Here is a 22967-nt window from a genome sequence, read left to right as displayed (position 1 = left end):
AAGACGCTCGTTTTCAATCTCTCTTTCTCTAATTTCGAGTTGGTTAGTTGAAAAAAGTGTTTTTGAAAAAAGAGCGCCATCTAAATAAAAGCGATTTCCTTTGTTGAATAGAATCTTTGAGGCGGCGCTAGTAATAAATATTAACATAGCAATCAAAGTTTGGCATTGCATTGAGAAGCCTAGCTTCAGATGTCGCTGATGGTGACGTCGCCGTATCAATGTGTTGGTAAATCATTTAAAAGACCACGTAATTGAATGTTACTATGCCGCTACCGCATATTTATGACACAACGATTGTCGACAATCGCACAACGACAACGATGGAAACGTATGTGCTCGCGTATGCGCCGCACGGTATTATCAATGTATTTATAGTGGTGGGTGCATGTATACATGTATGTATATGTGTGTGTGTTTGAACTCAACATACATTACACACATTGTATACTCTCTTTTTTTTGTTCTGCTTCTCCTATTTAGTGCGAGAGCGATACCGCAATGGCCTAGCACTCAAGCGAGGAAAAGCATTTGCTGACGAAAAGTTCGTGTGTACGACACGAAAAATGGCGTTCGATTGATTTGGCAGTGTAGTTTTCACATCAGCAGCAACATCAACAGTAACCGTATAGTATTTGTGTATTCCGCGCGCGCTGTCTAACCAATTTCTAATGCTCTTTATTTTCTGACTCGATTCTCGGACTGGTTTTTTGTGTATCACACATTTTTTGAAGAAAAAAAATTTTTTTACATGAAAACACACAAAGCAACGACAAAAAAACACAAATCAAAGAATTTAAAATCTTAGTGGATCACAAGTGGAAATTTTCCGTGGATATTCCAGTACGAGAGCAAAAGAAAAACAATAAAAGTTAAATAGTGCATCTACAACAACAACAACAAAAAAGCCAGGAATGAAAACAAGCTACCAAAACAAATCGTAGCCCATTGGAACATCTATCAGTGTGAATCCGTTTGAAGAGCAGAAAAAAAGTTAGAATCAGATACGACAGATCCATACAATAAATCTGGACAAAATTTAACAAACAGTTCGTATGTGTATTGCCGAAGAAGACAAGCATTGCTGCAGCAAAAGATAATTCAAAACAAACTACAACTCATTAATAAAACAAAAAAGAAAAAAAATAACCGTGGCTGTTCAGTGTTTGTAAATGTTTTTTTTTTTTTTTGGTGGAGTGACAGGGAGGATATTAGAGAGAATTAACAACACTTATCAACAAATGAAAACGCAGTTTTATGTGCATTTAAGATTCGTGCGCATACATTGAGACGGGGAAAAGAAATAGCGGTAACCTGTAAAGAAAAAAATTCAACGACGGAACAATTAAACGATTTTCCATCAAAATCTGTACAAAAATTCGAATCGAATCAATGTACACAAATCGTCAATACAAAGCTGGTGAAAAGTGAAAACAAGACAAGGCAAAGAAGAAGAAAAAAAAATACGAGAAGAAGAAGAAGAGGCGAAAAAAAATCGTCACTTAACAATAGCCCAACACGGCACCGAGCAATTTGTAAGTGATTTTGAGTACAACACACAGCAACAAGAAGAAGAACGAGAAGAAGAAGTAATAATATAATAAGAGAAAAATAACACACATACGAAAGAGAGAGAGAGAGAGAGAGAACCAGTCAGCCAAACTCACTGACACACACCATCACATCAATTCAGAAATCGGCTACTACAATACACAAAAATTGTGTATGTTTTTTTCTCCTTCTTCTTCTTTTCTCTCTCTCGTGATTTTGTGAAACGTAAGACCAGCAGTGTGCGTTTCATTGAAAATGCTTTCCCTCGTCTACTGCATGAAATCGATTCGCATGAGAATTTGCACGGAAACCAATTAACAATTTTGAATTTTTCTCTGTACGGATTTTGTTTTCTTCTTCCCTCGATTCGAATCGTATCAGAAAATCCGACCAACGAATAGAGAGAAAAACCAAAAAATAAAAAATAAAATCAACAAACAATCTGTGACTCTTACTCTGTGTACCGTTCCTAGTGTGTTGTCGATTGTATTTTTCTTCTGTGTTTTCGTTTTTGCACCGTAACCAAAAGGCTGTCGCGCGCGCGACCCATGTGTATGTGTGTGCGGTAATCATCGAATGTGTTCATGTGTAAGTTTTTCAGTGTGTTTGTAAGTGCTTTTCCATCATTCCTTCGTACATATTTATAAACAATGCCGAGTGAAGATCAAAAAGACCATATGAGTAACCAGCAACCACAGCATCAACAACAACAGCATCAGCAGCAAGATACAAAAACCGCGGTAAACTCAAATACCAAACCAAATTCGACCATTAGTAATGAAATTGCCAACGTAACACATGCATTCAAAGAGAAGAAAAAACTGGTTCGACGAGCATTTTCAATGCCAAGAAATTTATTTCGTTTATCCCGTCGCATAAAAATCAGTAGTTCGGCTAGTACAGCTGCGAAGATTTCAACGCCAATCGATGCAAATACAACGGCCGCATCAGCAGCAGCAATCAGTTGCAATCAATCGGTGCAAACAAATTGCGATGAGCAAAACAACAAATTGAATATGGAAAATGCGGAAAATAACAAACATCGAACGTTGCCAGTGTCATCGTCGTCATCGTCGCAGATGTCACAGTCGGATGCAAAACAGCAGCAGAAGCACCATCTCCCCGAAGCCAAACCAGAGCAAGACAATAAACATCGTCTATTCCGTCGTTCCACATGGAAGAAGTTCCTCTTCACCCGCTTCATTCTACAATCAATTAGTCTCAAGGTAATTTTGCTATTCATATTTTGCATCCCGTTTTTTCGTCACGTTAGCCAAATCCTACCATCAAAACTCACTCATTAAACCCCGAACAAAAATGATGTTACCCATGCCAATGATTGTCTCGGTTTTATGGTACGCAAAATGCGTCTCTATCTATATCTATGTCTGTGTCGGGTGCGAATCGCAACCGTGCGATTCAATTGAAAATGTATTTTGACGAAAACACTTCCGGCACTAGTAAATCAATTGCAACGTGATCCGTGCGCCGATATTTCGTGCAGTTTTTTCCAGCACACCTCAATTGCCATCTAATCATTTTAGCGTGCCTTTAAAAATTGACTTAATCACACGACTCTGCCTATAACTTTGCTATCGCAGTTTACTGATTACAATTTGATTTATTTACACAGTAATTGAGTGGATTGCATGTGAGATGCGAATGAGAGATACGGTGTTGTTGTTAGTTGTGCGTTTTGTTGTTGTTGCTTTTGCCGACAATTAACACTTGGTGTAATTTTGCGAATCGTAACAAACCATAACCGTGTTGCTGCCGTCATCCTCATCGTCGTTGTCGTCGCCATAAACTCCTGCCGTCAATATTGATGTCGCTGGTTATTTTTTCGTCGTCGTCGTCGTCGTCGTTGTCTTCTCCTTATTTTTATTTCGTTGATAAAATGACGTCGATGAACTCAACTACTAAAATTGTATATTGAAACGTGCACTGGATTCGAAGCGCATCCCTCTCCATTTGTGTTTGCTATCTGCATCATTTTCTAAAAATAGTTTTAATACACAGTCAATTCCTCAATTCCTTCGTTTTGTTGTTGTTGTTTTTTCCTTCCTTTTTTACTGCTGCTGCTTTCTTCTTCACTTCAATCAAATACAATGCAATGAAATTGGTTTTTATATTGAGATCTATAGGAAGATTGTAGATTCGTTCGATTGGTTCGTTTCTTCGATAATATTGATGTTGTTGTTTTTTTCTTTTCCTTTTCGTATAAAATCGTCGGAATAAAAGCCCACATTCTGTTTAGTGTCATCTTTGTTTCGCGTGTGTCCAATTAGTGTTTTGCTGCTTTTCTCTCTCTCTCTTTCTGTTTCACTCTTTCACTCTTCCACTCTCTCTCAATATGGAAACAACAAATTAGTGTGTGACATTCATTCAACAGTACGTTTTAATTGTGTGGTGTCAATTTCCCTCCATTGATCTAGTTTTTTTCGGTCATTTTGGCCAAATTTCAATGGGACACAATGGGAATATTTGCATATAATTAGCACAGAAATTTTGTTTCTGTTTGACTTTCTCGGCTATAAATCCTTTGCTGAATGGGTTTTCATTTTGGTACATGACAAAATTAGAATTTGTTTAAATGACTGGACACATGGAATGTGACACCATGAAAATGAACACACATATAATCTCGGTCGCTTCCGTACGTGTCTGTCATATAATTCGTACAAATACATCGATGGCATATCACACTCGTTTGATGCAACTACTTTTTCGCGAAATGCAGTTTATGAAGCAGCAGCAATAGCAGCAAAATAAAAATATCAAAAAACGAGTGGCAATGTATTGGTCATTGACGGCACGAGTGATCGTGTGCTTGCTTGCGCTTTTTCACGCGCGCGCTCGCGTCACTGTATTATCGAGAGCAAGCCACTTTTGCGTTAGTATTAAATACAACTATTTAAACGTGTTATCAACAACCATGCCAGTTGTATGCAATGCACACGTTCCACTTATCTTGTCCCAAATTCAATATCGGACAAAAAGAGGCAAGTGAGCGCGTGCGCACCCAACTTTATCATTTTTAAAATGCACCCGAAGAATTAAACTTAAATATATGTACACACACATTCCGGTCGACCGAAGCAAAAAAAAAAAAAACTCCAAATATTTGTTGCAAATAACAACAACAACAGCTTGTGACTTTGGAATTTCCAATTTGTCGTAGCCAATGTACAAAACGAGGCGATAAAATCTCTTGACAAAGTTGTTTTTTTAGACGATTTGGTGTACGACAGACGCAACGCACTCTTACACCCATACACAGAGACACCAAATACAGTGACAAACACAAACAAGGGAAGATAAATAACTAAAAACATAGTTAACCTTGGCCCTGTACGGATATGTAGTATATCAATAAAAGATATCAAATTTGTGAATCAACACGGAAAAAGAAGTGTAGAGTAATTGCCTACTTAATACATATATTTCTTCGTTCTTTATTTTGTTTATCGAGTTTCCTTGGGCAGAAAACAGAATGATGTTGGGAGCGGAGTATGTGTATGTGTCACTGAGAAAACGCATATCCAAACAACACAATTAATAGTGATAGAGCACAATTTGTACAGACACCGGGGAAAAAAGAAAAAAAAGAAGCGAAATAGAAACGGCATAGAATGACGAAACAGCTCTTCAGAATCGTTTTACCTCGATTGTGATGGAAATGCAATGTGTGTGGCACTTGCAAATGCATTGCAATTGAATCATCAAGTTAATAATGAGGATCATTTTCATCAAGTACGAATATCACAGTGCACACACAGAAAAGAACACTTGTTTGGGAGATTTACGATAGCAAAACGAAGAGAGAGAAGAAAAAAAACATTAGCTCGCACGCGCACATTGAGCAAGAGTGCACGGACTAAATGTGCGCGAGATACTTGGTTCACCCCGTTAATTGACTGAAGCAAAAATAAATGCGCGAGCCATTTCAAAACATGAACGAAGAAAAAGCATAGAAACAAAATACACGAAGTAGCAACAGCATCAGCACACATTAGCTAACTAAGCGCGAAGGTGTTACGCAGACCTTTAATGTATCTCAAGCACATTGTGCGTTGACACAGTAATTCATTGGGGGAAAATGTGTAACATTGCGTACGATGAGCTCATCCATCGTACGTTTACTCGATCCATACGATCATACAATTTGTCATGTGTTGTTTTTTTTTGTGTATTTTAATTTGTATACTGTTTCTCTCTTTCGTTCACTCTTTTCGCTCACGATATCGTCTTCTCCTGTTGCAAGGAAAGTTTTGATAACTGAGGCAGAGTAGAGAGAGAGAGAGAAAAATGTGCTTTATGTTCACATTGTATTGAGTTCACTTGGAAACTTGTACTCGTAATTTAGTTCTCATCTATTTTTATTTCGAAGCCAATTTTTATTATTATTATTATTATTGTTGTTGTTATCATTGCTTCTGGTTTCAATTCACATAAAGTAGTGTAATTCAAGTGAGAAAAACAAAGCACTGTTGACACGCAAACAATGACACGGTTTAACAAAACGATTGTGTCGCGAACAGCAGTAGCAGCAGCAGCACAATACACGAAAACACATTTTACTTACTCTTTAAAGTGAAATAAAGAGAGAAAAAACAACAGCAACGGAATTATAGAAAGAAAGAAAGAAAAAAGTTAAATGCAAATTCGCACATAATAAATGTCATGTCATGGCGATACATATAAACAATTCTCATTGTGTTCGAATTTCAATTGCCCAAGTTCGGGTCTTGAAGGAGCGAAAACTGAACGAGTGCGAGTGCGCGCTCGTCCGCAGTTTTAATTCTGAACAAACGTGCGCGCCCGATCATGAACACATCATAACGCAAATATTTGGCGAAAAAACGAAGCCGTAAACCGCTTCGTGTGTATTTAATATTTGGTAAAAGAGCGCTATTTCATGATTACTATTATTTTACCGCCTTAAATGACAATTATTTTGTTTCACATTTTGAGGGTACTCGCATCGCACCATATACCATTCGGTAGCGTACAAACGATACACGGATACGACAGACAAACGCAAATTATTAACTAGCAGCATTAGCCGAAACAGCGTAACGGCAACGACCATTAAAGCAAACATAAAACTCTTTTTTTTTTCTTCTCATCTTTGAGGCACGCTTATTTTAGCCGCATTTTGCACTTTTGCACCCATTACACGTGTGTTGTTGATGGGGTTTCTATTAGAATTTGAAATTGTTGCCACTTTTTTCCTGTCTCTGCTGTTCTTCTTATGCTTTCTATGTATGTGTTTATGAATGAGTGTGTAAAAATTGGGTTTTATCCACAAGCCGGTGATCGTTAATTGTGTGTACCAAAAAAAGAACCGATGACATAATATCCCCGAATGGCATTGCATGACAATCAACTCTTGCCATGTGATAATTGTCCAAAATTGTACCCACCAATTTTGGGCATTCCGTCGTGTTTGTGTGTGTGTGTCACATGACCATTTGGTGTGTTTGAACTCATTCAAATGTTCGATACGAATAAAATGGATACGTTAGCAATTCCGTACCGTTTTCAATTATGGCTTCGGATTCGTTGAATTGAATTTCCATTCCAATTTGATTGATAATGATGCACTCAAGCTAAAGTCTTTTTCATCGATTAAAGCATACCATTTCATTTTTCTTTCATGCTGCCCGTCCATATCGAACCCTTGCCGGATATATTCGTCAAGGTTGCAATGTGCGCACACATCACAAATGGATTGTTTTTTTTTGTTCTGTTCTGTTGCGTGTTCTGCATCAAGTCAAATGGTATTATTAGGGTTCATTGAGAAATTAAAAATACGGATCGAGAAGCGGCAGCATCATGCCATTTTTTTCCTTCGTTCAAATAAAAACGCGAGCGCAGAGGGAACAAAAAATACACAGCAAGAGTCGTGGATGTCACGATTAATAGATCTTGCAAATTAATATTGCCTTGATATGAAACTGTGTGTGTGTGTGTGTGTGTGCGTTTTTTCGTGCGATTTGTTTCTTTTTTTCTCTCTCTTGGTCACAGAATTGGTATGTGGAGAATGCTTGCTGCTATCGTGTCATCAATATGTATGGCATTTAATGTTTCTTTTTTTTATTCTTTCGCTGTGAGAGAGATCGGGAATAGTGCATCGGCATTTATTATTAAATAACATCAGTACTGTCCCATACATCACACACACACACACACACACACACATATTTGTGAACCATATGCAAGAGCACGTTGCGTTGCATAGTCCAATGCAAGATGCAACGTGCTACTGACCGAAACAAGCACAATATTTTAACGAACAAAACGAAAAATAGTGAATGAATGAACTCACATCACCGCTTATATAGATAAAGGTGTCACATGATTGTGTTACATGCAATAAATCACCGTTTCGTGAGCAACTACCAACTTGGACACCACATTTGTTCAATGCCCGTCTCTTTTTTTTCGTGGTTACTGTAGTTGCTGCCATTGTCGTTCCGTGTAACAAATCAATTATTGTCGATTGCATTTCCACACTTGATTAGATCTCGATTAAGCAGGTTTGCATGAACAAATTGAAGAGCACACAAAACGTTGACTCGTTTTAACGATAAATCAAGTGGAGGGAAAAGTGCAACAACAACAAGAGACAATCATCACTCAAATGACAATTTAAACGATCGATTAAAAAAAATATGCGCTAATTGTATTAATTTGAGATGGGATGTGACACGAACCGAATATATACAAGTGGAATAGAAGAGAAGAGAGAAAATCTATCTCATTCACTATTCATGATGACTCACACACCATTCAAAGCCTCACAAAAACATCTTGAATGGATGTGATTTGGTTGCTTTTTGCTGCGCAAAAAGATGCACTTCCTGTGTGCACAATGTGCTCTCAGCACACGACACACAAATCACTACCTAATGTTACGCTTGATAAAATATTCTTGAAAATTGTGCAATCCGAATCGCCAGCGGCGTAAACACGTAATATATTTAATTGAAGGCATAGTGGCAACAGTAGCAGTGACTGTGACTGTGACTATGGCTGCGGCAACAACGACGACGACGACGACGGCAGCAGCAACAATAACAACTGCACAAGGCCAATGCAAGAAATGTGAAACGTACAATTGATGGTGAGAATTGCACAATTCAACCGCATTGAGATAGATATGGTGCGAAAACGCAAAATCACTCCCGATTGTTGTGCTAGAAAATGTAATGAAACTTTTTTTTATTCAGCTTTTGATTGGAATTGCGTAAGAATTAGACAAGAGATCCCTCCAAAAACGATGAATGCAATTGAAAAATATGTTGTGTGATTTTGTGGAGAGTGGATTTTGTGCCGATTCGGTTTCTCATCGGAATTAAAACTGATATATAAGTTTATTTTGCGAGGATGTTATAACAATTCGAAAATGTTTTGGTGAAAAATAATATATAGCAATAAAAAGAAGCATAACTTGATATCATGAGCTGTCTTCTGTGCATTGTTATATCCAAATGCATTCAAATTCGAAGCTAAAGTTCACAAATGCAAATCAAAATGCAACCGAACACGAATGATGAACGACGGGAAAAAAAGAGAGCCACATACACAATCAATTCATAAATTATGACTGAAATGAGTTTATCAATGAGTCGGTCAAATAAATTGAGTTCCCGTTTTGTACACGGCAGTGATGCTGTGCCACCGGAAATGAAATGTGCATTGAGGAGAAGCAAAAAAAAAACGCAGACAGAGAGAGAGAGATATGTTCGATTCGTTTTGATAAATTTAGCCAGAGAAATTTTGAGTCGATTTTCCAGCGTCCGTCGTTGTGCTACAATTTTCTCTCTCTCCCTCTCTCCATCTCTTTCTCTCTGTATTCGATTCTCAGCATCTATTTATAGATGACTTATTTGAAGATTCGATTTATATAGCAATGTATTGCACAAGTCATCGATGTTTTGCACTGTACACACTCAACAACATAATTATTGAGAACGTACTCTTTTAAGACTAAATAAATTTGCTGATTGTTGCTGCTATTGTTGTTGTTGTTTGTGAAATAATGGTAGAAGAAAAAAGGGAGAGAAAAAAAACATACGCTCCATGCGAACTATTCACACTGCCAACACAATTCATAATCAAGGAAAAATGTGCAATTGTTTGTTTTTCGCCAAGCAAATTTCAATATGAAAATTTCAAATTTGTTATTATGCTGCTGCTGTTGCTGTTGCTGTTGCCTGGTGTCTGTCTATTTTCTCTCTCTCTCTCCCTTTCTCTCTGTTTCGAAAACAAAAGACGGAACTAATGCTACAAACGAAGTAGTATTTTAATTAAATTGTTGTGCGATGTTGCTGTTTTTTAATTTATTTACGTTTTTTTTTTCTTCTCAAATTCTCGCTCGATTCGAAGTAGGGGAGGGGCCTCCTGAAATTGACACACCAAATGAAATGTGAAAAATTGCCAATGAAATTGTTTCTGGTTTGAATTCCAACCACATTTTTTCTCCATCTCTCAGCTCATTCTCAGCTTTTGTTGCTATTGTTTTGTGAAATCAGCGATTGTTTTAATTTTTTTTGGACCACACGACCAATGTTCTTCCACAGTCTTGTGCTGAAGTTGAAATCGTAAACGCAATTTCAAATCGGAATGTGAATAATTGGCGAAAAAAAAAACGACAAGAAAAACAAAGTACAAATATTTCCAGTCAATTTTCATAGCAATCAAACGGTTATTGTTGGACTTTTTGGGTCACGGTAACCAAATTGTCATATAAAATTTGTTGTTGAAGAACAACATACGACAAATGAGCGACAAAAATAATCACATATACACGTTATCGCTGGGTTTGAGCGTCTTTTAGACACTTAGTTTCGATGCGTTCTCCTTTTAAACACACTTAATAGTGATAAGATTAGAATCGACAACGATTTGTAGAACCAAGTGCCAGTACATTGGCTAGACTGTATGAAACGTGTGCAAACTGAATGGCTGTTTATCTATTTGGTTTTCGATTTGGTTTTGCATGTGTGCAGAAAATGATTGTCTATCATTGCTTAGAGACTGAGATAAATTGAGGCTAAGTATTTAAAAAAAGGCAATCATTATCGTTATATAAATTATACGACTCAAGCACACAAATGCACAAACACATACAGAGAGAAGAGCTCTACATATCGTTTGTTCTTCGCTCGCAATAAATATTTGCATTCCAATAAGCAGTAGATTGGTAGCAAATTTGCATGAAGGCCAACGTCATCCTGTTTCGACCTGGAGAAATGCGTTCGAAACAGCCGTTCATCCAATTGAAATTTCTCGGCAATTTTGCTGTCGCCTTGCGTAGAGAAAATAAATTTCAAAAATATGAAAGAACCTGAAAATAGGAAGAGGAAGGGAATAATGACTCAGCGAATCGAGTAGCCTTGATAGGTTTCCTCGCCATGAAAATTGTGTGTATAATGTATATGTGGATGTGTGGTATAAAATCGAGAGAGAAAAAAAGAAAACGGAAAAGAGGCAACAATTCGTTAGTGTTGAAGTCCAAATATCCATTTCCCTCTTGAAAAAACAACGCGCTTTCGATGTGGCCACAACAAAACAACGAACAATTGTGTATTTTTCTTCGGCATATTGATTTGTATAGTTGTTATTGTTGTTGCTGTGCGTTGGATAGTTTGTTGGTGGGTCGTGTGCATGGTACGTTTGTAGTATATTTTCGGTTCGGGAAGTTTCAATCTAAATGGAGTTAATTCATTTTATATGTGTCCTACTTTGTCTACCTGTATGAGTGGGTGTGCGTTTGTGTGTTTCATATGATGATACACTGAACTTCGGTCAATATTTACCTTTGGCATTGGTACGCACATGGCACAACCGTACACACGCACACACACAAACACACATGAGTTCAATCTTCGCACTCGGTTCGTCGAAACTAAAAGTGAAATGCCATTTGATAGTGGTTTTTCTTTCCCTGTCATTTTGATTAGATTGAAAATGATGACTTTATTTTTCCATCCATTTAGTATTAATTTGTCATTGAGATGGTTTGCGATTTTTACTGATTATGTCCGCTAATCACATTCGGTGTCGTCGATTGATTTGCCAGTATTATCGAGACGTAATCTTTTAACCGACGAAAGCTTTCGTGACACTTTCACATGACAATTTTTTTTTTGGCTTTTTTCGCGATGCGTGTAAAGCCATCATAACATTGCTCAATTGAGGCATCCGCCACAATGGAAATGCATTAGGATGGGCACAGACTATATATCTCTCTGTTTCATTGGGTGCCGACATTTTATGGATCGCTTCAAACACACTAATCGAATTCTTTTGTTTCCGTAATGGGTCTGGTCGTCGCACAGAATAATCGAAATGGTTCCAAAGATATTTCTCAATCGATTTGGTTACCAAGTCGGTATAGTCTCTCTGGCGCTATATTACTTTATGAACTTGCGCTCGCGCATAGAAACCGTGCGTCAATTAATTTAGTTATAATTATAATTGAATCATCGATTTTAGTCTAATCCGTCAAACGGACGATTAGTCAACGGCACAGAAAGGCAGTGAAAAAAATGACCGTAAAACATTCCATTCGAAACTTCGAGAAAAACCAAAGCCAATGCGAAAGAGAAGAGCAAAAAAAAGGAATTCGAATGGAAGAGAAAAAATTGTGGCCATAAAAATGTTGAAGCTCATCGATAACCATCCACAATCCAATTGATTTTGTTTGTTTGTTTTAGCTAATGCCTTTTTTTCTCTCCTTCACTTCTTTTCCGAACTGAACGCAACGATCTTGGGAAAAACACGTGTCACTCGCAACGATTCATGACGGTTTCGGCGCGTTGGAGCCACATTCAATATATGATTGAGCGCTTCATCGTACGTGTGCGCTTCATTATTAATATTTATGCGAAGGGAAATAGCACGTTATCGCATTTCATCCAAAGAGAAAAAGCATTTTTTTCCATATATAGTTTTTTTCTTTCTCTCCGTCTCTCCCTCCCTCTCTCTCTCTCTCTCTCTCTCTCTCTCTCCCTCTCTCTCTTTCTCTCTCTCTCTCTCTATGTGTGACTTAGTTGTACGGCTTCGCCAAAGGAAATTTTCTGATTGTTTGAATACAAAAGCAGTTCCTTTGATTTTTTCTGTTTTCCTTTCTTTCTTATGTTTATAAGTCGAAGTCATTTCCATAGAATGAAACGTGATCTTTAATACCAAAGTAAATTATGAACTGTTGAAAAAACGAAAGAAAAAAGAGACATGAATGATTGGTTTCTGATTCTCTGCTCTTGTACCACCCCCCCCCCCCCCGTTGCCATTGTTCAATACAAACGATCGATATATTCACCTGAGGCAATTTTAGTCTGTTTAACAAATACGCGTGGTTTTGCGTCATGAATCACAATACCGACTTTGAAAACAATAACACACCACCATCAGTCAGCCAGCCAATGGGGAAAAAAACACTTTGTCAATTGTGTGTATGGCACGGTTTTTTTTGCCGTTTGTTGCTGGTTGTTATTGTGTGAACGCATGGAGAAAAAATCGAAAGTATTCTACATATTTTGTACGCTACAAAAGTAATCACGTGGTTCAAACAACCCAGTGAATTAGTCTTTCGGTTCGTTAATGACTGTGGATTCCCTTTAGTTTAGCTGCTCATTTTCGATCGTTGTTCATTCAAATGGACGAATTGAATGCGTTCATTTTTTTTTCTCGTTTCTCGGCTTTTGCGCCAAATAGAGAAACAGTAGCCGAATGGCTGATCGAAATGATATAATAATTTTCAGTTTGTGTGGCTTTTGTGCCAGCTCATGCACGGTCAAATCATTAACAAACTTTAGTCATCTGGCCACGTCATGATGAACTGAGTGTTTTTTTTTTTCGTTGGAAAATTTCCTGTACAAAATAAATCGACCGACATTATTTGCTCAAGCGATAAAGATATCGGATAAAACCGAATGAGCCATTTGTTCTCTTCTGTGTTTTTTGTAGCTTGTTTTTTGGTTCGTTGGTTCGTTCTACGGTTTGTCCATTATTGGCTTGTCGAACAAATTCCAAACTATTTTGGGTTCAAACTTTTCAATGCGACCGCACACATTCATGAAATAATCCACTTGTGTATTTTGTATCTGCTGAGCGTCGAGCCGCCCGCTAACGTTGTTGCTACTTGCCGTTGCCATTGCCTCCACCGACGCCACATTGCATCTGTGTACGTGTATGTCGAGCACGGGTCAGAAAAGTTTGAGATGTACAATCTGTTTATTTTCTCTCGTTCTCAAGTTCACTGCACTTGTGTTTACGTTCAACGTGTGTGTGTGCGCGCGCGCGCGCGTGTGTGTGTGAGTGCATGTGCCAAAATGTGGAGCAAATACAATTGAGATCAGTTTGGAAAGGAAAAACATGGACTAAACATTGAAGCATGAGCTTCGTGTCAAGTAGCAAACAATAATAGAGTTTGATATATCATGACGAACAAACAAATCCCGGAATAAAAAGGAGAAAGAGAGAGAACAACAAGAAAAATAACAACATGAGCAGCAGAAAACTTTTGTTTACACGCAATATTTGCCGATTGGAAAGAGATAGAAAAGAGAGAGAGAGACAGACGATTCCGACCGAAACCGAATAGTTGTTCCAGTTTGTGATCATTGCACAAGATTAACTGCACATCTCATTAAATTATCTCATTCTCTCTCCCTTGTTCTTTCTTCGTTTTCAATCTGCTCGAGCGTGCATAACATATTGCACAATTTAAAATATTAGAAATCACACACAAAGTGGTCCACTTTGAAAAGAGATAAGCCCAGAAGTGCATCCTTTTTTTTCTCGGTGTGTTTTGTTCGTTGTAAATAGACACACATTTTGAACTATTTCGTATGCTTTTTCCTCGCTCGGTGCATTTTTCTCACCCGAAATTCAATTTTATTGGCTCACAATCCAATCGCAACGATGGATGAGTGAATAGTTTCGTTTTTTTTGCGTTGCTTCTGCTGCTGCTGTGTATTCTTAAGGAATTAAATGAGCTGGCGCCAACAAAGTTCGTTTGAAAAACTCATAAATTTATGCTTTTTATATGGAAATGCACGGATGTTGTACTTGCACTACCACTTTTTGGCAGCATTTTTGTGGAAATCAGCAAAATGAATCTTGCACTCGATGAACTCTCTTTTGATACTTTTTGCCTCGGTTTTTCCCCTTTTTCTCTCTCTCTCTCTCTCTCTCGCGTTCTATTTCTCTCTTTCTGTTCCATCGTATCTCTGTTTCGTGCAATTCGATGTGCCCATTTCATGTATTTGGGAACTACATAAAGAAATTGCATAAGCCTTTCGTCGATTTTGATGATAACAATTTTCGAATAAGCCAATCTATGCCAATTTACGGAACAATGAACGAACAACGAGAAGAGAAGAGGCAAGAAAAGAGAGAGAAAAAAATGAATCGAACAAATAATGAACTAAATTGAAGTTTCGTCAAATAAAAATGGTTCAACACAGTCTATATTATTTATCTATACATTTTTGATACTAATTTTTTTTTCATTTTTCTCCGTTTGTTCAATAGGCCAAACAAACGACGACAACAAATACAACGACCACAAATGGACGTGTACCACCATTGAATCGGCATGCTTGGCCGCCACATCGTATACCTGGAGTGGTTGGTTTGCAGAATCACGGTAATACATGCTTCATGAATGCGGTGCTACAGTGCTTGAGTCACACTGATATTTTGGCAGAGTATTTTGTCCTCGACCAATACAAGGTAGCGTATAGCAAAGTTGAAAGCCGGCATTTTATCCAAAAAAAAAATTAAAAAAAAAGAAAAGCACTTGAAGTAACTTTTCCCATCGAGTTTTTCTCATTTATGTGCAAAGTTTTCATCTTTTTTTCCATCGCTTAATTCAATTTAGAATGAACATAGCAAAAATTTAACATAATTTTATGTTGTTGACACAAAAATTATTGCATTTTTTTTTGTAGGCTGATTTGAAGCGTCGCAACAAGATCAATTCTCGTAAGTTTGGTACAAAGGGCGAACTAACGGAGCAACTGGCGTTGGTGCTGAAGGCGTTATGGGCGTGCAAAAATGAATCGGATTATAGTACCAGTTTTAAAGCGGTAGTGGATCGCTATGGTACACAATTCCGTAGTTCAACACAACATGATGCTCAAGAGTTTTTATTTTGGTTGCTGGACAAAGTGCACGAGGATCTGAATACGGCTTCCAAGCGAAAATACAAACCAATCAAGGTAAGAGAGGACAACACGGTGAACAATGTGTGTAAACAGTATTTTCGAAAATTGACCGAAAACATACGATGCCTGCGATTTATAAATATACACGTTTCACACATATATACACACATGCTCACACCAAAGCCAATTTGAAACGAGACGCTGATTATGCCAATTAAGAAATGGAGTTTAAGGTCAATTCAGGAGGAATTGCGCTTGATATTTCAGTGGAATAGTTACATCGACAGATTTTAGCTTAGCAAATTTAATTAAAACTCTCTACTCTCTATTTTTTTTTTTGCTATCTCTCCCTCTCTCAATCTCTCTCTCTCTTCCTCCCTTTCAATTATCTCAACCAAAAATCACACGATTCATTTCAATAATTCAAAACAACCGAATTTTTCATTCAATGGGAAATTAGGCAGTTATGGGAAAGAGAAAGAAAACCAAGATTTCGCTTGTTGCGCAATATGAACATATCTTCCGGCATAAATTGAACTAATTCGCTATTAAAAACCTATAATTGATTTTGTTGTTGTCATTTAATTAGTTAAATGAAATGAATGGGGAGATTGTATTGGTCGATATGCTGGTTGCGGTAAATAGACACCGAAGCGAGCGAACAAACAGTCCAACAGTCGATAGTGTCTCACATCGAATCGTTTGTGTGTCAAAAAGTCAATCATCTGTTCAATTGAATCGTGTGTGCAGTTGATACAGTTGAACAGCGAAAATGACTAACTACCATTGGAATTTATTGTTGAACACACATTCCATTTCATTTATGCTATGCGCAAATGCCAATTAAATAATTACCATTGGAAACAATGTTTTTGATCATAATAAAATAAATTTCTAAATATGGATGACGATGATGATGAAAAAAACACCACATGTGTGTGTGTGTGTGTGTGCTCATTCTAAGACCAACATTTCAATAAATCAACAGAAACGCTCATAAAAAATGCATTTGCCGTTTATGTGATTGAAATTGGCAAAAACGAACGGTTTCGGTCAGACATTGTTGTTGTCGACAACGACAACGACGACGACGCTGCTGCATACTTGAGATTCGAGCTGTTCAATTCATAACAATATTTTGAATGAAAATGAAAAGACGACGAAGTTTTTATGTAAACACATTTCTGAATTAATTCAATTGAATTGCAAAATGACTGCATTTGCGAACGGCAAACTCACGCTCGCGCGTGTTTGTATAATGTATATACTCCTCCTCGTCTTTGTCGACAAGTTTTGTGTAAAGTATACTGAAAAGCCGAAGCTAAAGTGAGCACAATTTCTTCTCTTGCAATTGCATATCATACAAGAGCCGAAACGACAACAACCGATTGATTCAATTCATGTCAATGACACTGAAGAATATTGTCAAATGGCTATTTAGTTGAACAATGCAATTTATTTAAGCCTCTGTTTGAGTCCTTGTATGCTCTTTCCCCTTTCTCTCTTGCTTTCTCTATTTCCACTTATTAATAAAACTTTTCTTCTTTCGAATACCATAAATAGCAATCGAAACGGTGTCTAATTTTTTTTTTCCATTCTTCCACTTCAACAGAATAACTATGGACGTCCGGATGAAGTAATCGCCGCCGAAACATTGGCCAATCATATTCGTTGCAATAATTCGTTTGTGCAAGCGGTATTTCAGGCGCAGTTCCGATCATCATTGGCCTGTCCACGATGTCACAAGCAAAGCAATACCTTTGATCCATTCCATTGCATTTCGGTGCAACTTCCGCAGTTGGCGCAGCAATTTGTATTTGTGACGGTTTTGTATGCAAAACAACATCCGCGACAAGTGAAACTTGGACTGAGCGTTCCGCTAGGATCACCCATTGTTGCGTTACGTGAACAACTTCAAGCCGATACGGGCATTCCATTGGATCGTATGGTTTTAATGGAAATTCAGGAGACCGGCTTTGTGCGTGTATTCTGTGATTCACAGCCCATTTCAATGCTATCACCAGACGATTCCATTTATTGCATCGAAACGGTTGACGATGAGACCGGCAAGGTAAAATCAACAACAGCCACAACAACAACAACAACAGCAACAACGACCAACACCACCACCACAACCACCACCACAGCTAACGACGATACAACGACCAAATTAACACTAATTTTAACGAATGTCAAGCGTTTATCGCCCAAAGACAATGATGTGCAACGCTTTAGCACACCGTTTTGTGTTCAAGTTAATCGTGATATTTCATATACCGAACTACAGAAATCTTTGTTGAAAGAGATGCGTGCAATTTTAAAATCGGACGTTTTCACTTATGCAACACCAACGACAGACATGTTTAAAATTCGGCTACAAGATCCATCGGCCGATCCAGATACTTACATCGAACCAAATGTAAATACTTGTTTTTTTTTTCCTTCTTAATTCGCTCAATCAAAATCCTCGATTGATCTTAACGCATCGAAAATTTTATTAATTTTTAAATTCCCATTCCAGGTTGAACATCCTCTCTTCACCGAAATGATTGATTTAGCATTATCAGTATTGCCAGTTGATTCTGGCCCACAACATGTCAAATTACTGCTGGAATGGAACGAACCCGATGAATTTTTCTGTGATACAAGCGATGCATTTGTCGAACACGAGAGTGTATCTCAACTTCAGGTGAGTGAAAGTTTCCCAACGACAACTTTTTTTTATTTAAATATTAGTTTTTTCCCACATTTTTTATTGACCTTCCCATGTTTTTTTTTTCTCTCTCTTTATATTCATTTTAGAATAAAATCAAAGGAGATACAACCCTAACGCTGGAACAATGTTTAGAGCATTATACAAAGGCGGAAACATTGAGCGCGGAGGATGCATGGCGTTGTCCACATTGCCAAAAATACTTGCCCGTTGTTAAAACGCTTGGTCTATGGTCACTTCCCGATATTCTTGTGATTCATTTTAAGCGATTCCGGCAACAGCACACCAAAGGGCCACAATCAGCAAAACTAACCACCACCGTACAATTTCCATTGACCAATTTTGATATGTCGCCGCATTTGGCGCGCGAAACCACCAACACTACTAATACTAACGGATTCATGACTGAAGACAATTGGAGCCCGTGGCGTAAGCTCAAGCGAAAAGATTTGAAAGACGATTTAAGGAACAATCGGTATGACTTGTATGCAGTTTGTTATCATCAGGTGGGTTGAATGATTCGGGTTTTTCTATGTGAGAAAAAGAAAGTTTTTTCACAGAAAATTTAACATTTTCTTTCTTATTTGCAGGGTGATACACTCGAGACCGGTCATTATACGGCAGCTTGCAAAAATCCATACGATCATCAATGGTACAAATTTGATGATCAGCGCGTGAGTGTGGTGCCGAGTGACAAAGTACAAGATGAGATTGTAAACAATGAGGCTTATATTTTATTCTATCAACGCCGTAAAGTTGATTCGGCCGAGTGCTCAGGTTCGAATTCAAGTACAAGTGAACATTGGCTGTCAAAGATGACATTGCCACCAGAACCAAGTACATTGACCACAATAATAAGCTCGGAAACGAAGAAAGAAGATGTGGACAAATTGCCGGAAACATCTGAAAAGCATGAAATCGAAGTAGGACCAGTAGCAGCCGTAGCAGCAACAGCAGCAACCGTAACGGTAACACATTCAAACAAGGAGATTCAAACGGATGAAAGTGCAGCAACGGAGAAGAGTGTTGAAAGTGTGAAAGAAGCAACGACGCCAGAAGAATGTAGTACTCCAAATGGTGATAGTTCGCCGGTGGTTAAGTCATCATCATCAATCATCGATGTGCCGGTCAAGGTTGAATCGACCAATGAAGATGAAATTGTTGACATTGAAACGATCGAAAGTGAAAAGAAAATTGACAGCGAACCACCCAGTCCGAGCAAAGAACCAAAATTAGAGGAAGAAATTAAAACGGATTCGTATAAAATTGAAGATAAAAAGCCGATTGCTATTGATGCGCTGGAGAATGATATTGATATCGAGGTTGAACTTCGCAATTTAACGGTTAAAAAGAGTGAAGGAGCGTTGAGTATGTCGTTTCCAACACAACGATCGCTATGGCCATTTGAAAATCATCATAATACCATTCATACATATACGCCGATTTTGAGCCGCGGCAGTCTCAACTTCAATGAATTGCTATCGAGCGAACGGAATGCTCATTTGAGACACTCACTGTCAACATCACTTGGCCATCAGCGCAGCTCAACGTCGTCGGATAAAGCGAAACTAATAAGCGTAGCCGCAAATGATACACTGGCCATGGTCAGAGGTGTGAGTTCGTGCAGCAAAGACACTCTTATTTACATCGATCAACAAAGCCATCATCGATCGCTTATGGATGATGAGACGAATTTCATGGCGAATCAACCTCTATGGGTATTTTCAATTTAAAATGAATAGATTCGAAGTCAGCCAACTGTTTATTGAATCATTTGTTTTGATTACAGATTTCACCAGTTACACCACATAAACTAATAACCGTTTCACCAAAGAACTAGTGGGTTCATTAAACCTAGAAGCATTGAGCAGCTACATCGATTTTTGGACCGATTCCAGATGTGACGCTCTTCTATTGAGAGCCGCGACCAATTAAACCGAAATCTGCAGTTTGTGTTTCATCACAACATCCTAAAATTGTATACGTTCACACACATTCAAAATGTTCCAAATGATTTTTTTTTTGTTTTTTTCTGAAGAGATACAATTTATTAGAGTTTACGTTAAGCGTGAAATCACAATCAAAAAATGAACAGAACCAATCTATATAATTTTTTTTTTTTTGAATAGTTTATGATTTTTCTTGTAAAGTTAATTTATGATATTTTTTTTCTTGTGAAAAATATATTGCCTTAAAAACTTACGCGTCATTTAGTTTGCGATAAAATATTCATTCGTTTGTTCCTTTTGTTTCATTTTCTTTATTTTTGTTTCATACTATTTATTTATTCGATGTCCTATTTGAAATTTAGTTCTTTACAACCCCTCCCCCCCTTATTTGATATAAATGAGTTGTTTTGATTCATATCGAATTCCATTGACTGAATCCATTGTTTCATCTGCTTGTGTTGTATTTGTTTTGTCGAACGGTTTCTCTTCTGTTTGTAGCGTTTGAGTTGATGTTCGGGTGGATGATTCTGAGTCATTGTTTCTGATTGAATTTATCGTTGAGATTCGTTGCTTGGCCATTGCATTTCATCATTTGAAGGCATTCGTCAAACTTTTTTTCCAGACGAACCGGCGTGTAATGTTGACGTTCAAAGCTTTTGCGAGTGGTTTTGTGCACCAGCTTTGGGCAATCAGCCGATTTTGAATGTTGACTGGCATTCACTAAAACAACCACGAGTCAAGAAAAAATTTAGTACGGATTAAGTTACGAATTCAACAAAACAACAACACCAAACTACTTTTGAATTGAACCCGTCAGCATAAAAACGAATTACAAAAAAAATCGCCGATCAAAACGTAACATAGATTTATCGGCGTAACATACCAGTGTACAATTTGTTCCGAATTGAACGAGTAACAAATAGGTATTTCGCTTTGTTCGGCGACGTTTTTATAAGTCGTTTTTATGCGCACGGGTTCAATTTCTCAATTTTAAATCGTACTTTTTCCAATTTTCACAATAATATTCCACTTTCTCGCTCTGTGTATCTCTCGATCTACTCAATGATATTCGCTAAGAAATGATCTGAATGATATTCTCCGAAAAATGACAATTTTCACAAAGAAATCGATTTTTTGTTGTTGCTTTGATCGTATAAAATTGAAATGATCTTCTCGATGTTTGCACGAAAACTGAATTGAATTGATGAAACGTCACAGTTGTGATGAGCCCAATCCAGTGGCCAATGGCAAATATAAACACCCAAAATTTTATCATTGCAACCGGGGAAAAAATTGTCGACTCGATCGAATTCCGTTTATATTTGGAATTGACGGAAAGCGGTTTAATTTAAACAAAAATTGAAATTTATTCATAAACAATTATGACGATGTGCTGTATTTGCGGTGTTTGTTCTTCTTTGCCTGTGCACTAAACGGTGTGCAATTGGATGAAATTTGCTAAATCGGCGATAAATAAGAAGAATGAAATGGCATTCGTTTGTTCAACGAAAGCAAAGAAAAAAAACTCCCTCTGGAAATAAATAAAGAAATCGAATCAGAGAGACAGTTGAGGAATTTTTTTTTTTAATGGTAGTGATAACAAAAATAAACTCATGACTACCGCAAATCCAATGAATTTTTTGTATATCTCATTGAAAATGCATGCAGAGATTTATTATAAATGCCAAATATAAGATATATATTTAAATAATTAACAAAATGAGATACAAAAGAAACCGCACCGAATTCTTCAACAAATGAAAACAAACAGAGTTTTTAACTATAAACAATTAGTTGGTTAGGATGTTTGCGAAATTTTTTTTAGACATGTTTTAACAAGTGTAGTTACGAAATTTTCAGCGAAACTAGAAGAAACAAAACACACACACACACACATTCAAGACGATTTGATGTGAGGGAGACACGGTTGGCTCGGCCTCCTTCCCTTTTCTGATTCTATTTGCGATAAAAAAAATGGATGTAAGAACAAACTGTTTAGATGTTAAACTCACAACAACAAATGTATTATGTGTATTTCGCACTACCCCTGTCCCCCTTCCCACAAAATGTACGTGTCGCGCTATACTATAGATGACCTGCGAATGAACATGAAATCTCACACAAATACGACATACGCAAATGATCACAGACTCACTGTCTATGAAAGAAACTAAGGAAAAAATAAAACTAAAAACACAATGTCAATTAGTTTTTGAATGCGAAATATTGGACACATTTAGAGGCATTTATTTTTTATTTTCGAATATCATTCGTCTTGTACGAAAAACAAAACTGAACACTTTTTCGGATTTAGACAATTGGAGTTTTGTTGAAGCGATAACAAAATATGATTAAAAAAAAATACATTCAATTAACATAGATAGAGAGTATTCTGCAAATTTTACGCAAACAAATTGGAAAACTGAATTTAAAGTAGTAGATTGAAAACGACGAAACATAAAATTATGTAGAGCATTTACAAAAAAAAAGAATTGGACTCGTTCAGTAAAAAATTGTTACATTTTCAAAGAAAAAAAAAAATTCAATGAAAAATATTAGTTTTTTTTGTCTATA

General features: G+C 37.3%; 1 protein-coding gene and 1 long non-coding RNA gene across 2 annotated transcripts; one reads left to right on the top strand and one right to left on the bottom strand.

The window, feature by feature from the left end:
* The first annotated feature begins 299 nt into the window (after positions 1-299).
* Positions 300-20670, top strand: LOC129576665 (ubiquitin carboxyl-terminal hydrolase 31). Its single transcript, XM_055462031.1, has 8 exons — positions 300-2774; positions 15097-15297; positions 15516-15785; positions 17344-18150; positions 18253-18420; positions 18534-18950; positions 19035-20162; positions 20234-20670. The coding sequence occupies exons 1-8, from the start codon at positions 2199-2201 to the stop codon at positions 20282-20284; spliced, it is 3618 nt and encodes a 1205-aa protein (XP_055318006.1). The 5' UTR covers positions 300-2198; the 3' UTR covers positions 20285-20670.
* Positions 9708-10206, bottom strand: LOC129576667 (uncharacterized). The gene is made up of 3 exons (XR_008688911.1): positions 10026-10206; positions 9905-9957; positions 9708-9840 (listed from the first exon to the last, which is right to left on the bottom strand). It is a non-coding gene; the product is annotated as an uncharacterized LOC129576667 (long non-coding RNA).
* Positions 20671-22967: the final 2297 nt, after the last annotated feature.

This window comes from Sitodiplosis mosellana, unplaced genomic scaffold, assembly GCF_009176505.1.
Source record: "Sitodiplosis mosellana isolate CC-2019 unplaced genomic scaffold, AAFC_SMos_1.0 Smas_scaffold_6191, whole genome shotgun sequence".
NCBI lineage: Eukaryota > Metazoa > Arthropoda > Insecta > Diptera > Cecidomyiidae > Sitodiplosis > Sitodiplosis mosellana.
This window is presented reverse-complemented; position numbering and strand designations above follow the sequence as displayed.

What these genes read in the sequence shown, in the direction of transcription:
- LOC129576665 (XM_055462031.1), top strand. Translation starts at nt 2,199, where the DNA reads ATGCCGAGTGAAGATCAAAAAGACCATATGAGTAACCAGCAACCACAG. An exon ending in GAAAATACAAACCAATCAAG is followed by an intron (nt 15,786 to 17,343) that starts GTAAGAGAGGAC and finishes CCACTTCAACAG; the next exon opens with AATAACTATGGACGTCCGGA. An exon ending in ATGCAGTTTGTTATCATCAG is followed by an intron (nt 18,951 to 19,034) that starts GTGGGTTGAATG and finishes TCTTATTTGCAG; the next exon opens with GGTGATACACTCGAGACCGG.